The following is an 11,094-nucleotide window of genomic DNA, read 5'->3' on the forward strand; positions in this document are numbered from 1 at the left end:
TTTACGTTTTGCGTGCATCCAACATCAACGATACTTGTAGAAAAGTATATTTTTGGTATATTTTGAAATTTATCCTGCGGTCACTTATCAAATTTCTTTGTATCTACATTCGTATGCCAACAAAAAATTACGCACTCGTTTTTTAAAGTTTAGCAGAAAACAACATTTATTCATGTGAGCATTAGTTAAATATAATTTCATTGTTGAGTGCTAGTTAAATTAAACAACAAATAACAAGACGGGAATCTAAATACATTTCAAATAGTTGCGGACTCCCACTCTACAAATTTAGTGTAGCCAGACCCCCGCGAGCAATATATATTTTGCAAGCAATTTAGTATATTTTTGAAAAATTTACTTGCAGGCACACTGATAAAAAAGCAAAAGGAGAGAATATACTTGCTTATATGTGAGGCAGCGCAAAACAACAATTCGCACAAATTTTTACATCATTAAGTAATGGGAGCAAACGTAAGCAGCACGCTGAACTAGTAACTGCGACTTACAGATTAACAAATCGAGATAAGCTTACACAGACGAGACAGCCCCGCCTCGGCAACCGCCCCCCAACCCCCGCCAACGGCTGTTGAAGAAGCAAGAAACAAACAAACAACCAAACACACAAATGCAAATGTATTTCTTTGTCTGCATTTTGCTGGAATAATCTTCAACGAGTTAAATTTTTTTTCAAAAACTAAACCGAACTGCACGACACACAGTGCAAACGAAAACAATTTCGAAAAATGTCAACAACTCCAAATTCCAATAGTAGTGGCAGCAATAGCAACAACAATAGCAATCCAGGCAACAAACAGCAGCAGCAGCAACAACAACAGGACACATACAGTGACAGTAGTAGCATTGAGGAGAATCTTGAAGCGGCCGAGGAGCGCAGACGTCGAATATTAAAAAATCGCAGTCGGAGCAGCACATATATGCAAAGGCAACAGCACACACACGCACACTCGCACACACACACAATGAATGTCTCAAGCGGCGCAATTTCCAAGCTCGACAAATCCATGACACCAACAACCAGTGGTGCAGCCGCCGCTGCCGCAGCGGCAGTTCGTATGGGACCCCCAGAGCGTATCTCAATGCTGGTGGATGGCGTTCGGTTTACGGTGGAGCAAACACTGCTGACCGCACATCCAAACACGATGTTGGGCACAATGTTTGGCTCGGGATTTCAGTTTGTGCATCCCAATGAGCGTGGTGAATACGAATTGGCCGATGGCATCTCACATTTGGTGTTTCGCGCCATACTCGAGTACTACAAGAGTGGCGTCATTCGATGTCCGCCTACCGTTTCGGTGCCGGAGCTAAAAGAGGCCTGTGATTACCTGCTGATACCGTTTGATGCGACAACAGTTCGATGTCAGAATCTAAGTGAGTATGTTGTGTGGTTGTTGGTTTGGCAGACGGACGGCGTCACTTAGTTTGTTGCCGTCTGCTATGCTCTCTCTCTTCCCCCCGTCTTTTTTTCTCTTTTTAACTCTGACATGCTGACCAAACGCCTCTGTTGTTGTGAATTTTGTCATCAAAAAGGAGGTCTGCTCCATGAGCTGAGCAATGAGGGCGCTCGTCAACAATTCGAGGTCTTTCTTGAGGATCTCATATTGCCGTTGATGGTGGCATCGGCGCAACGCGGCGATCGTGAATGTCACGTGGTTGTGCTGCTCGACGACGACATGGTTGATTGGGACGAAGAGTTCCCACCCCAAATGGGCGAGGAGTACTGTCAGAGTAAGTTCTTCACTTCCACTTCTACTTATACTTTGACCCCACATCTCTAATAAACTGTTTCCTCCATTTCATAGCTGTGCATAGCACGGCTATGCATCGTTTCTTCAAGTACATCGAGAATCGCGATGTGGCTAAGCAGGTGATGAAGGATCGCGGTCTCAAGAAGATTCGCTGCGGTATCGAAGGTTATCCCACGCACAAAGAAAAGATACGTCGACGTCCTGGCGGTCGTGCCGAGGTCATTTACAGCTACGTGCAACGACCTTTCATACACATGTCGTGGGAGAAAGAGGAGGCCAAAAGTCGCCATGTGGATTTCCAGTGTGTTAAATCGAAATCAGTTACGAATCTCGCCGAGGCGAATGCTGATCCACCACTTGAACTAGATGCAAGTAAGCAAAGTGTTTCTGGACTAGCTGCTTATTGTACATTTTGACAAACTTCCCTTTGTTTTCTTGCTTCAGGTGGCAATCCCATACCGCCCCCAGCTATAGCCGTGGTCAATGCTCAAGCAAATAACGCTGACATGGCAGCTGCTGTCGCCATTGGCATTGTTGGCGTAGGCGTCGCTGGTGACGCAGTTGCCGCTGTTGTTGCCGTGGACGAAGCTGCCGGCGGCGTTGTCATGTTAAACGATCTGGAGCAAGCTGCTGCGGTTGCTGCGGCTCCAGGCATCGTTGACGAACATGTGTAGTAAAGTCGCCCCAAGGGCAAATAACACACTGCCATGTTATAGCTGCACGCACCCAGAACGCTTTCTACGTTTTCATCCAAAATTTTGTATACGCAAATCAAAATAAACAAAAATAAAAAACAAACAATACGAACAATTTATAACTAATTCGTTTTCATTTTTTCTTTAGCTAATGGTTAATATAGTAAAAATGTAACTAAAATTCATATATGTATATTTTAATTTTTATTTTATTTTATTCAGCATTTAACTTTTTTGGTTTGATTTATACTTCGATACTGGATATTTACATAAAAATTCGCTCGTGGTAAATTCATAATATCCATTAAAATTTACATGATTGAACCAGTTGCTAGGAACGAGTAAATAGCTTACGTATATCATTTGCAGAGGCTTCAGCTCGACACGTTGGACAATTCGGATTTCTTTCCAGGCATTCTCGTACACATGACTCGCCGAAAATGTGACCACATAACAACGCAACCATGCGATGTTCCGAAGAATTCCAAGGATCCATACATATTGGGCAAGACTCGCTGAAATTAAGACGATCTCGGAGTTGAGCTGCTTCCTGCTCTTTCTCCAAGCATAATTTATCTTTGTCCTCCTGCACCTTCCGAAGGTCACTTATTTCTCGTAAATGACGTTCTTCTTGATCTTTGAGATTATCCATTAATTGTTGTCGTATATGAAAAAGCTCAGCATTTTCCTGTCCGAACATTTCATTCTCTAGTTGGTGACATATTTTATCCTTTTCGTCCAGCTCCTTGCGAAGCTCATTTACTTCGAGCAAATGAAGTTCTTCTTGGAGCTTAAGATCATCTAGTAATGATTGTCGCATTTGAACAACTTCAGGATTTTCCCGTACTTGGGATATCTCAATCTCCAATTGATAGCATATATTATCCTTTGCCTCTAGCTCTTTGCGAAGCTCTTTTACTTCTCGTAAATGAAGCTCCTCTTGACCTTTAAGATCGTCAAGTAATTGCTGTCGCATTAAAATAAATTCTGGGTTTTGCCGCACTTGGGATACTTCCAGTTCTAACTCATGGCATATATTATCCTTAGCCTTCAGCTTCTTACGAAGCTCTTTTACTTCTCGTAAATGAAGCTCCTCTTGACCTTTAAGATCGTCAAGTAATTGCTGTCGCATTAAAATAAATTCTGGGTTTTGCCGCACTTGGGATACTTCCAGTTCTAACTCATGGCATATATTATCCTTAGCCTTCAGCTTCTTACGAAGCTCTTTTACTTCTCGTAAATGAAGCTCCTCTTGACCTTTAAGATCGTCAAGCAATTGCTGTCGCATTAAAATAAATTCTGGGTTTTGCCGCACTTGGGATACTTCCAGTTCTAACTCATGGCATATATTATCCTTAGCCTTCAGTTCTTTACGAAGCTCTTTTACTTCTCGTAAATGAAGCTCCTCTTGACCTTTAAGATCGTCAAGCAATTGCTGTCGCATTAAAATAAATTCTGGGTGTTGTCGTACTTGGGATACCTCAAGTTTCAAATCTTGGCATATAATATCTTTCGCCTCTAGCTCTTTGCGAAGATCTTTTATTTCTCGCTCTAACTGATGACACATATTATTCTTTTCGTCCATCTCTTTACGATACTTATAAACTTCGTGCATTGAAACTTCTTCGTGATTTTGTCGATCGTCTGGCATTTGCTGTCGTTGGTTTGCCTCAGGTTCCTTTTGAATTTGCAGCTGATCTTCTTTATCGCCTTCATCTTTGCGAAGATTTTCCATATTTTTAAGCAAATCAGAAATTTTGAGCTCAAGCTGAGCATTTTTAATACTCATTGCTTCAGCCTCCTTTTGAATCTTTTCGAATTGCAGTTTACTCTCATCTTTGTTTTGTTTTAAATCGTCTAGCAATTGCTGATACTGGAAACTCTCAGGATTATTGTTATTCAGCTTAACTTCCACATTAGCAACTCTATTCTCCATTAGCCTAAGTCCATCGTCCAATTTTTCTGCCATCGTATCTAAAATGCTTTTTTTTAGATCCTCCATTTTTTAAATAAACTGCGTTGTCAATATTCACTGTAAGTAAAAATTAAAGTGTTTTGTAATGTTTAAATTTTAAAATCAAAATAAATTTATATTACAATTCTTACAGTCGCAAGAGCTAAACACGCAATGTTCCTGAGTCACTAAGAAGTTTAGGGAAATCACTGCAAAAGCCGGAAATAGAGTTGCCACATTTATCAAAAGAAAATGGTAAAGCAGCAGTAAGGTCACACTAGTGAGAGTTTAATTCTCATTTGGCGAGGAAGCCGCACCAGTGTGTACATAAAGAAAAGTCTAGGTTTCGTAGTTATTGCTGGGAATCCCTTTTCACAGTTCAACAAAAATATTTTTTATTTTAATATACAGATTTGAATATAAAAGAAACGTATTAAATAAATAAAGTAAACTTTCCGACGCTTATTAAATCAGTATTTTTTACATAATTTATTCGATTGGTACGAAATTTAAATACAAATATGTAATTTAAATAATCAAATATTTTTATAGTTTTGAAAATGATTTTTGGCTTATAAAGATTCGAAATTTTATTAATACTCATAATTTTATTCAATTGTGTAAACTCTGTATATTCTGAAGATTAGAGAGAAATATACTGATTATCTTGGCCATTGGCTTGATAGTTCAATCAGTAAATCAATGAGTCAGAGGAAGCTAATGATATATACATACATACATATGTACATAGATAAGAAATTAAAAATTGTTTATTAGTTCTTTTGTATTGTTAAAATTTACTACGCGTAATACAGATTGAACAAATTACTAACGGGGAAATTGTTTACGGATATTACTTTCTGAAAAATTAGCTAGGCATTCTGGACAATTTGAATTTCTTTGCAGGCATTGTCGTGCGCATGATTCACCGAAAATGTGACCACATAACAACGCAACCATGCGATGGTCCGAAGAATTACATATGGGACAAGACACGTAGAAGTTAAGACGATCTCGGAGTTGAGCTGCTTTCTGCTCTTTCTCCAAGGACTTCAACCAAATTAAGTTCTTCTTGGTCCTTAAGTTCATCTAGTAATTGCTGTCGCATTTTAATAAATTCAGGGTTTTCACAAACTTGGGATACCTTAAGTTCTAACTCATGGCATATATTATCCTTTGCCTCTAGTTTTTTTCGAAGCTCTTTTACTTTTCGTAAATGAAGCTCCTTTTGACCTTTAAGATCGTCAAGTAATTGCTGTCGCATTAAAATAAATTCTGGGTTTTGCCGCACTTGGGATACCTCAAGTTCCAACTCATGACACATATTATTCTTTTCGACCATATATTCCATTTCGATACTTATAAAGAAGCCTAAGACCATCGTCCAATTTTTCTGGTGTGTTACGGACTGTTTGTTCTCCCTGGCCTCCATCCCTGGCCCGCAGTCCGCACAATCGATAACTCCACCGATACGTAAAAGCTGCCTTAAAACAGAAGAAACGCATCACTAACAAAACAAACAAAAAAAAAAAACCGCGCAGTTGAAAATTACGTTAAACAAAAGAATATACAAACAATAAATACACTCACTGATCCAATTTTATGTTTGAATAGGGCCCAGTTGGACCCCGGCGTACCCACCCTGCCTGAGATGGCCACATCGGCGCCATCTCCCTTGCGTTGGTCACTACATCAGTGGCTGCTCCTAATCCGGCGTAGCGCTGTGGAATTCCCCCTCCCCTCCATGATGAGAAAACTCACACAAACATCATCGTAATTACAAATATGTTATTCAAGAATTGTTCTTATTAACTAACATTTAATTTATGATATTTACAGATATTTATAGATAACAGACAGATATTTGGACTTCAAAATGGCAAAGGAACAAGATTCAAAAATTTCGCAATAGGACGATGCGAAACAACATAATAGCCACAACGGCGCAATGGATAACTTATTTTATATGTTACGCATTTGGGTGGTTCGTATATATTTATTTATCAATTCATAGACGCATGTTTTTGTTTTGTATGTTTATATATCTATTTATCTAAATCGCTTAATCATCTACCTTGACCTACCTAAGAGCTCTTGGGATTGGTTAAGGGGCGATATGAGTGAGGTGGTAAAAAATATATGCATATATGTAATTTTGTAAATGTTAATATATTAATCTCGCCGCGAGTAATTTTTAAAGTGTTATTGTATTAAATGAATGTGTTTTGTCGTCCCTACTCTGTCATTTTTACAAGAAAATACATGTTGATCTACTTTAATTTATTTTAATTTGGAATTTTAAGTTGTCTTTTTTTTCTTCAATTAATTTAACATAATTTTATTTGTAGGCTTTATTTTAATTTAATTTAATTTATACTCCAGTAATAGTGCCAATCATAAACTAACTGGGAGTGAATAAGTACAGAGAAACGGTCAGCGGACAAATAAAGATCTCTAATCTCACAACAAATTAGATAGTTGCTGTTTCAGCTTATGTAGTTTTTAGTCGGCGTCAGTTACCGGCTTGATCGAGCAATCTACTACCCCGGATGACTGGGAGTAGTTTTTAAATTTCTCTCCCCTGGAATTGCCATTTCTTACCCCCTATTATCGCCTCGCGATAACCCAATTGTGTTTTAGTAGCAGACAACACAGTGATTGTACACAAAGAAAAGGTTTCATACTAGTTGCTGGGAATCCTCATTCAAGGTTCTACAAAAATATTTTTTTAATGTAATGTAAATATTTGACCATAAAAGAAATGTTTTTAAAGAATAAATTAAAAGTTACGATCAGTATTTCTGCATAATTTATTCGATTGATAATTTTAATAAAATGATTATGTAGGAGAAATATGTAATTATATAGCTTTAAAATGATGAAATTTTGTTTATATGCACAATTTAATTCAATTGTGTTAATATACAAAATTACTATTATCGCCGTTGTAAACTGTGTATATTCAATAGATTAAAGAAAAATATACCGATTATCTTGTCAAACTTGGCCATTGGTTTTACTGCATTGATAGTTGTTGACAGTTCATACATACATATAGATAAGAAATTATAAATTGTTTATTGGCTCATTTGTACTGTCGAAATTTATTACGCGTAGTACAGGCAGCTCCATATATATGGGACAAGACATGTTGAAGTTAAGACGATCTCGAAGTTGAGCTGCTTCCTGATCTTTCTCCAAGCATAATTTATCTTTGTCCTCCTGCACCTTGCGAAGGTCACTTATTTCTCGTAAATGACGTTCTTCTTGATCTTTGAGATTATCCATTAATTGTTGTCGCATATGAATAGACTCAGCATTTTCTTTAACTGTTGATTTTAACTGATGGCATATTGTATCCTTAGCCTCCAGTTCCTTACGAAGCTTATTTACTTCGACCAAGTGAAGTTCTTCTTGGCTTTCAAGTTCATCAAGTAATTGCTTTCGCATTTGAAGAAATTCAGGATTTTCTTGCGCTTGAGACAATTTAAGCTTCAACAGTTGACATAAGCTGTCTTTAGACTCCAGCTCCATATGCTTCTCGTTTATTTCTAGTAAATGACGTTGTTCTTGATTTTCAAGACTTTGTTGCATCTCGAAGACTTCATTCGTTAACTGCTGACACATATTAACATTTATTTTCAGCTCCTTGCGAAGCTCTGTTACTTCCCTTGAATGATGTTCTTTTTGACCTTTAAGATCATCAAGTAATTGCTGTCGCATATTAACATTTATTTTCAGCTCCTTGCGAAGCTCTGTTACTTCTCGCAAATGATGTTCTTCTGCATCTTTAAGATTATTATCCTTTGATTCTAACTCCAAGCGAAGCTCTTTTACTTCTTGTAAATGACGTCCTTCTTGACTTTTTTGATCATTAAGTAATTGTTCTCGCATTTGAATAAAGTTTTTCCGCACATCGAAAACTTCATTTGTTAACTGATGACACTTATTATCATTTATTTTCATCTCCTTTCGAAACTCTTTTACTTCCTGTGAATGATGTTCTTTTTGACCTTTAAGATCATCAAGTAATTGCTGTCGCATTTTAATAAATTCAGGGTTTTCACGAACTTGCGATACCTTAAGTTCTAGCTCCTGGCATTTGTTATCCCTTACATCCAGATCCTCACGAAGTTTGTTTACTTCTCGTGAATGGCGTTCATCTTGATCTTTAAGATTATTTTCTTTTGCTTTTAACTCTTCACGAAGCTCGTTTACGTATCGTAAATGACATTCTTCTCTACTTTTGAGGTCGTTAAGCAATTGCTTGCGCATTTGAATAAAATTTTTCCGCACAGTGAACACTTCATTTGTTAACTTCTGATTTACATTATCATTTAATTCCAGCTGTGTGCGAAGATCTTTTACTTCTCGTGAATGACGTTCTTCGTGACTTTTAAGATCATAAAATGTTGGGTTTTCTCGAACTTGGGATATCTCAAGTTTTAACTGATTGCATATGTTATCCTTTTCTTCCAGCTCCTTACGAAGCTCTTTTACTTCGCTTAAATGAAGTTCCTCTTGGCCTTTGAGATCACCAAGTAATTGCAGAACAAATTGTGTTATTTTATGTTCTTGATTATCAGATGTGGCAGTCTGGCTGATAGCTTCCGTCTCCATGCGAATTTTATCTTCCTTGCTTTGTTTGAAATCGGGTAGTAATTCCTGCAAATTTTCAGTCTGATTATTGTTTTGTTCTATTTTTAAATTAGCAGAACTGTTCTCCAGTTGCTTGCGCCCTTCAAGTAAATTTTCTGTCATTATAAGGTCCTCATTAATTGCTGTGAAAAAGACAAAATTAAATTTTATTTGCAATATTCTAATCAGATACAAGTTGAGTCTTACATTTCCAATAGCCAAGAAGGCAATGCTTATCACCCGAACGAATTCAGAAAATGTACTGGAAGAGCACAATATACCAACCCTGGTTGAGGTTGGTCTGCCGTTAATGATTGTATCATTATAAATAGCAATAGGGTCACATTGGCGAATGCAATTCTCGTTGGGCAGCGCCACTGTTCCAGTGTGTGCATAATGCATTTAAGTCTTGTAGAAATAAAAAGTTTGTTAAGCTACTAAATTTTCTTGTATTTTTAGTGTTGGATAAATCACCATTTGAATTGAAGAACAAGTTGGTTAAAGAATATGCAAGTTAACAACATAGTTGGTCCCATCGAACTACAGGTTACGAAACACACTGCAGCGCAAAACCAACGACACATGCGAAGCGTCAGTTATATTTCGGTAATTAACGTTTGGGAACTAGACAGTAACTCGATCCTCGAAAAGTCGACGGAAACATCAATAACAACTACACCAGCGAAGACACAATACCGCCAATTGCAGATCCAGTAGTTGCAGCGGTACGACAACAAGAACAGCCACGAACCCGCAATGGTAATTGCAACGACTGCAATTACAACGGAAACGAGAACACCAACAAAGTAGTGATAGGGACAACGGAGCAGCGCCGCCGGCAGAACAACAGGCAAAGGCCTGTTCATTCTATATTAAATCCAAATTAATACATATTATATTTTATAAACTCAAAGAACTGTCGTTCTTAATTGGCACCCGAGTAGGGACCTGACAGAGAAGTAGTTTGACAGACCAATCGCGTAAAACCCCGAAGAATGTTGTGAACAGTGATCGTGAAAGAAAAGTGTCACAAATTGCCACAAAACACGATAATCTGTTTAAACTCCTCGAGTAAATTAGTGGAAAAAGTGTCGCGTCACTACTTCGCTACTACAAGATGTTAATAGCACTGTAAGCGTAGATATTAAGTGAAACAAGAAAAAAGATTAATCAAGTGAAAAAAACAAATCATAAGGCAAGTAGTTAATTCGGAAGAAAGACAAAAACTCTTCGTAGATCTACAAGTTGTTAGACCCGGTCTACGCGAAAAAAGAGATAAGGAACCAGATACCATTTGATTCTATCTGGGGAAGAGTATGTTTGGCAGCTGGAAAAAGAATGTCGAAAGGGGTCTTGCGCTTTATTAAGGGCTGTTGTCGTACTTAGGTTACCTCAAGTCCCAAAGCTTGGCATATATCCTTCATCTTTAGCTCCATGCGAAGATCTTTTATTTCTCGCTCTAACTGATGACACATATTATTCTTTTCGTCCATCTCTTTACGGTACTTATAAACTTCGTGCATTGAAACTTCTTCGTGATTTTGTCGATCGTCTGGCATTTGCTGTCGTTGGTTTGCCTCAGGTTCCTTTTGAATTTGCAGCTGATCTTCTTCATCGCCTTCATCTTTGCGAAGATTTTCCATATTTTTAAGCAAATCAGAAATTTTGAGCGCAAGCTTAGCATTTTTAATACTCATTGCTTCAGCCTCATTTTGAATCTTTTCGAATTGCAGTTTACTTTCATCTCTGTTTTGTTTTAATTCGTCTAGAAATTGATGATACTGGAAACTCTTAGCACTATCGTTATTCTGCTTAAATTCCACATTAGCAACTCTACTCTCCAGAAGCCAATTTTTCTGCCATCATATCTAAATTGTTTTTTTTTAGATCCTCAATTTTTTAAATTATCTGCGTTGTCAATATTCGATGTAAATAAAAATTAAAGTGTTTTGTAATGTTTAAATTTTAAAATCAATACAAATTTATATTATTCTTATATTCACTAGAGCTAAACCAGCTTTACTTCCAAGCTTCTTTTAGG

At 37.5% G+C, this 11,094-nt stretch overlaps 3 protein-coding genes and 2 long non-coding RNA genes across 5 annotated transcripts; 2 read left to right on the plus strand and 3 right to left on the minus strand.

Moving 5' to 3' along the window:
* Nucleotides 1-49: 49 nt before the first annotated feature.
* LOC133844273 (BTB/POZ domain-containing protein 10) lies at nucleotides 50-2,583 on the plus strand. Its single transcript, XM_062278191.1, has 5 exons — nucleotides 50-174; nucleotides 365-1,389; nucleotides 1,549-1,746; nucleotides 1,821-2,138; nucleotides 2,211-2,583. The coding sequence occupies exons 2-5, from the start codon at nucleotides 744-746 to the stop codon at nucleotides 2,438-2,440; spliced, it is 1,392 nt and encodes a 463-aa protein (XP_062134175.1). The 5' UTR covers nucleotides 50-174; nucleotides 365-743; the 3' UTR covers nucleotides 2,441-2,583.
* Nucleotides 2,584-2,672: 89 nt separating this feature from the next.
* On the minus strand, nucleotides 2,673-4,660 carry LOC133844271 (repetitive organellar protein-like). The gene is made up of 2 exons (XM_062278188.1): nucleotides 4,568-4,660; nucleotides 2,673-4,493 (listed from the first exon to the last, which is right to left on the minus strand). The coding sequence occupies exon 2, from the start codon at nucleotides 4,461-4,463 to the stop codon at nucleotides 2,793-2,795; it is 1,671 nt and encodes a 556-aa protein (XP_062134172.1). The 5' UTR covers nucleotides 4,464-4,493; nucleotides 4,568-4,660; the 3' UTR covers nucleotides 2,673-2,792.
* Nucleotides 4,661-4,996: 336 nt separating this feature from the next.
* On the minus strand, nucleotides 4,997-5,702 carry LOC133844277 (uncharacterized). Its single transcript, XR_009894586.1, has 2 exons — nucleotides 5,623-5,702; nucleotides 4,997-5,514 (listed from the first exon to the last, which is right to left on the minus strand). It is a non-coding gene; the product is annotated as an uncharacterized LOC133844277 (long non-coding RNA).
* A 226-nt stretch (nucleotides 5,703-5,928) lies between these two features.
* Nucleotides 5,929-7,225, plus strand: LOC133844276 (uncharacterized). Its single transcript, XR_009894585.1, has 3 exons — nucleotides 5,929-6,188; nucleotides 6,255-6,399; nucleotides 6,798-7,225. It is a non-coding gene; the product is annotated as an uncharacterized LOC133844276 (long non-coding RNA).
* A 256-nt stretch (nucleotides 7,226-7,481) lies between these two features.
* Nucleotides 7,482-9,277, minus strand: LOC133840119 (golgin subfamily A member 4-like). Its single transcript, XM_062271780.1, has 2 exons — nucleotides 9,261-9,277; nucleotides 7,482-9,196 (listed from the first exon to the last, which is right to left on the minus strand). Exon 2 carries the CDS (start codon nucleotides 9,174-9,176, stop codon nucleotides 7,482-7,484), a length of 1,695 nt encoding a protein of 564 aa, XP_062127764.1. The 5' UTR covers nucleotides 9,177-9,196; nucleotides 9,261-9,277.
* Between the last annotated feature and the right edge of the window lie 1,817 nt (nucleotides 9,278-11,094).

Source organism: Drosophila sulfurigaster, chromosome 3 (genome assembly GCF_023558435.1).
Source record: "Drosophila sulfurigaster albostrigata strain 15112-1811.04 chromosome 3, ASM2355843v2, whole genome shotgun sequence".
NCBI classification, from domain to species: domain Eukaryota; kingdom Metazoa; phylum Arthropoda; class Insecta; order Diptera; family Drosophilidae; genus Drosophila; species Drosophila sulfurigaster.

Bases quoted from the DNA above. Each gene is read 5' to 3' on its own strand.
- LOC133844273 (XM_062278191.1), top strand. From the start codon at position 744: ATGTCAACAACTCCAAATTCCAATAGTAGTGGCAGCAATAGCAACAAC. The intron at 1,747-1,820 runs GTAAGTTCTTCA...TCCATTTCATAG, and splicing joins GGGCGAGGAGTACTGTCAGA to CTGTGCATAGCACGGCTATG. The intron at 2,139-2,210 runs GTAAGCAAAGTG...TTCTTGCTTCAG, and splicing joins ACCACTTGAACTAGATGCAA to GTGGCAATCCCATACCGCCC.
- LOC133840119 (XM_062271780.1), bottom strand. From the start codon at position 9,176: ATGACAGAAAATTTACTTGAAGGGCGCAAGCAACTGGAGAACAGTTCT.
- LOC133844271 (XM_062278188.1), bottom strand. From the start codon at position 4,463: ATGGAGGATCTAAAAAAAAGCATTTTAGATACGATGGCAGAAAAATTG.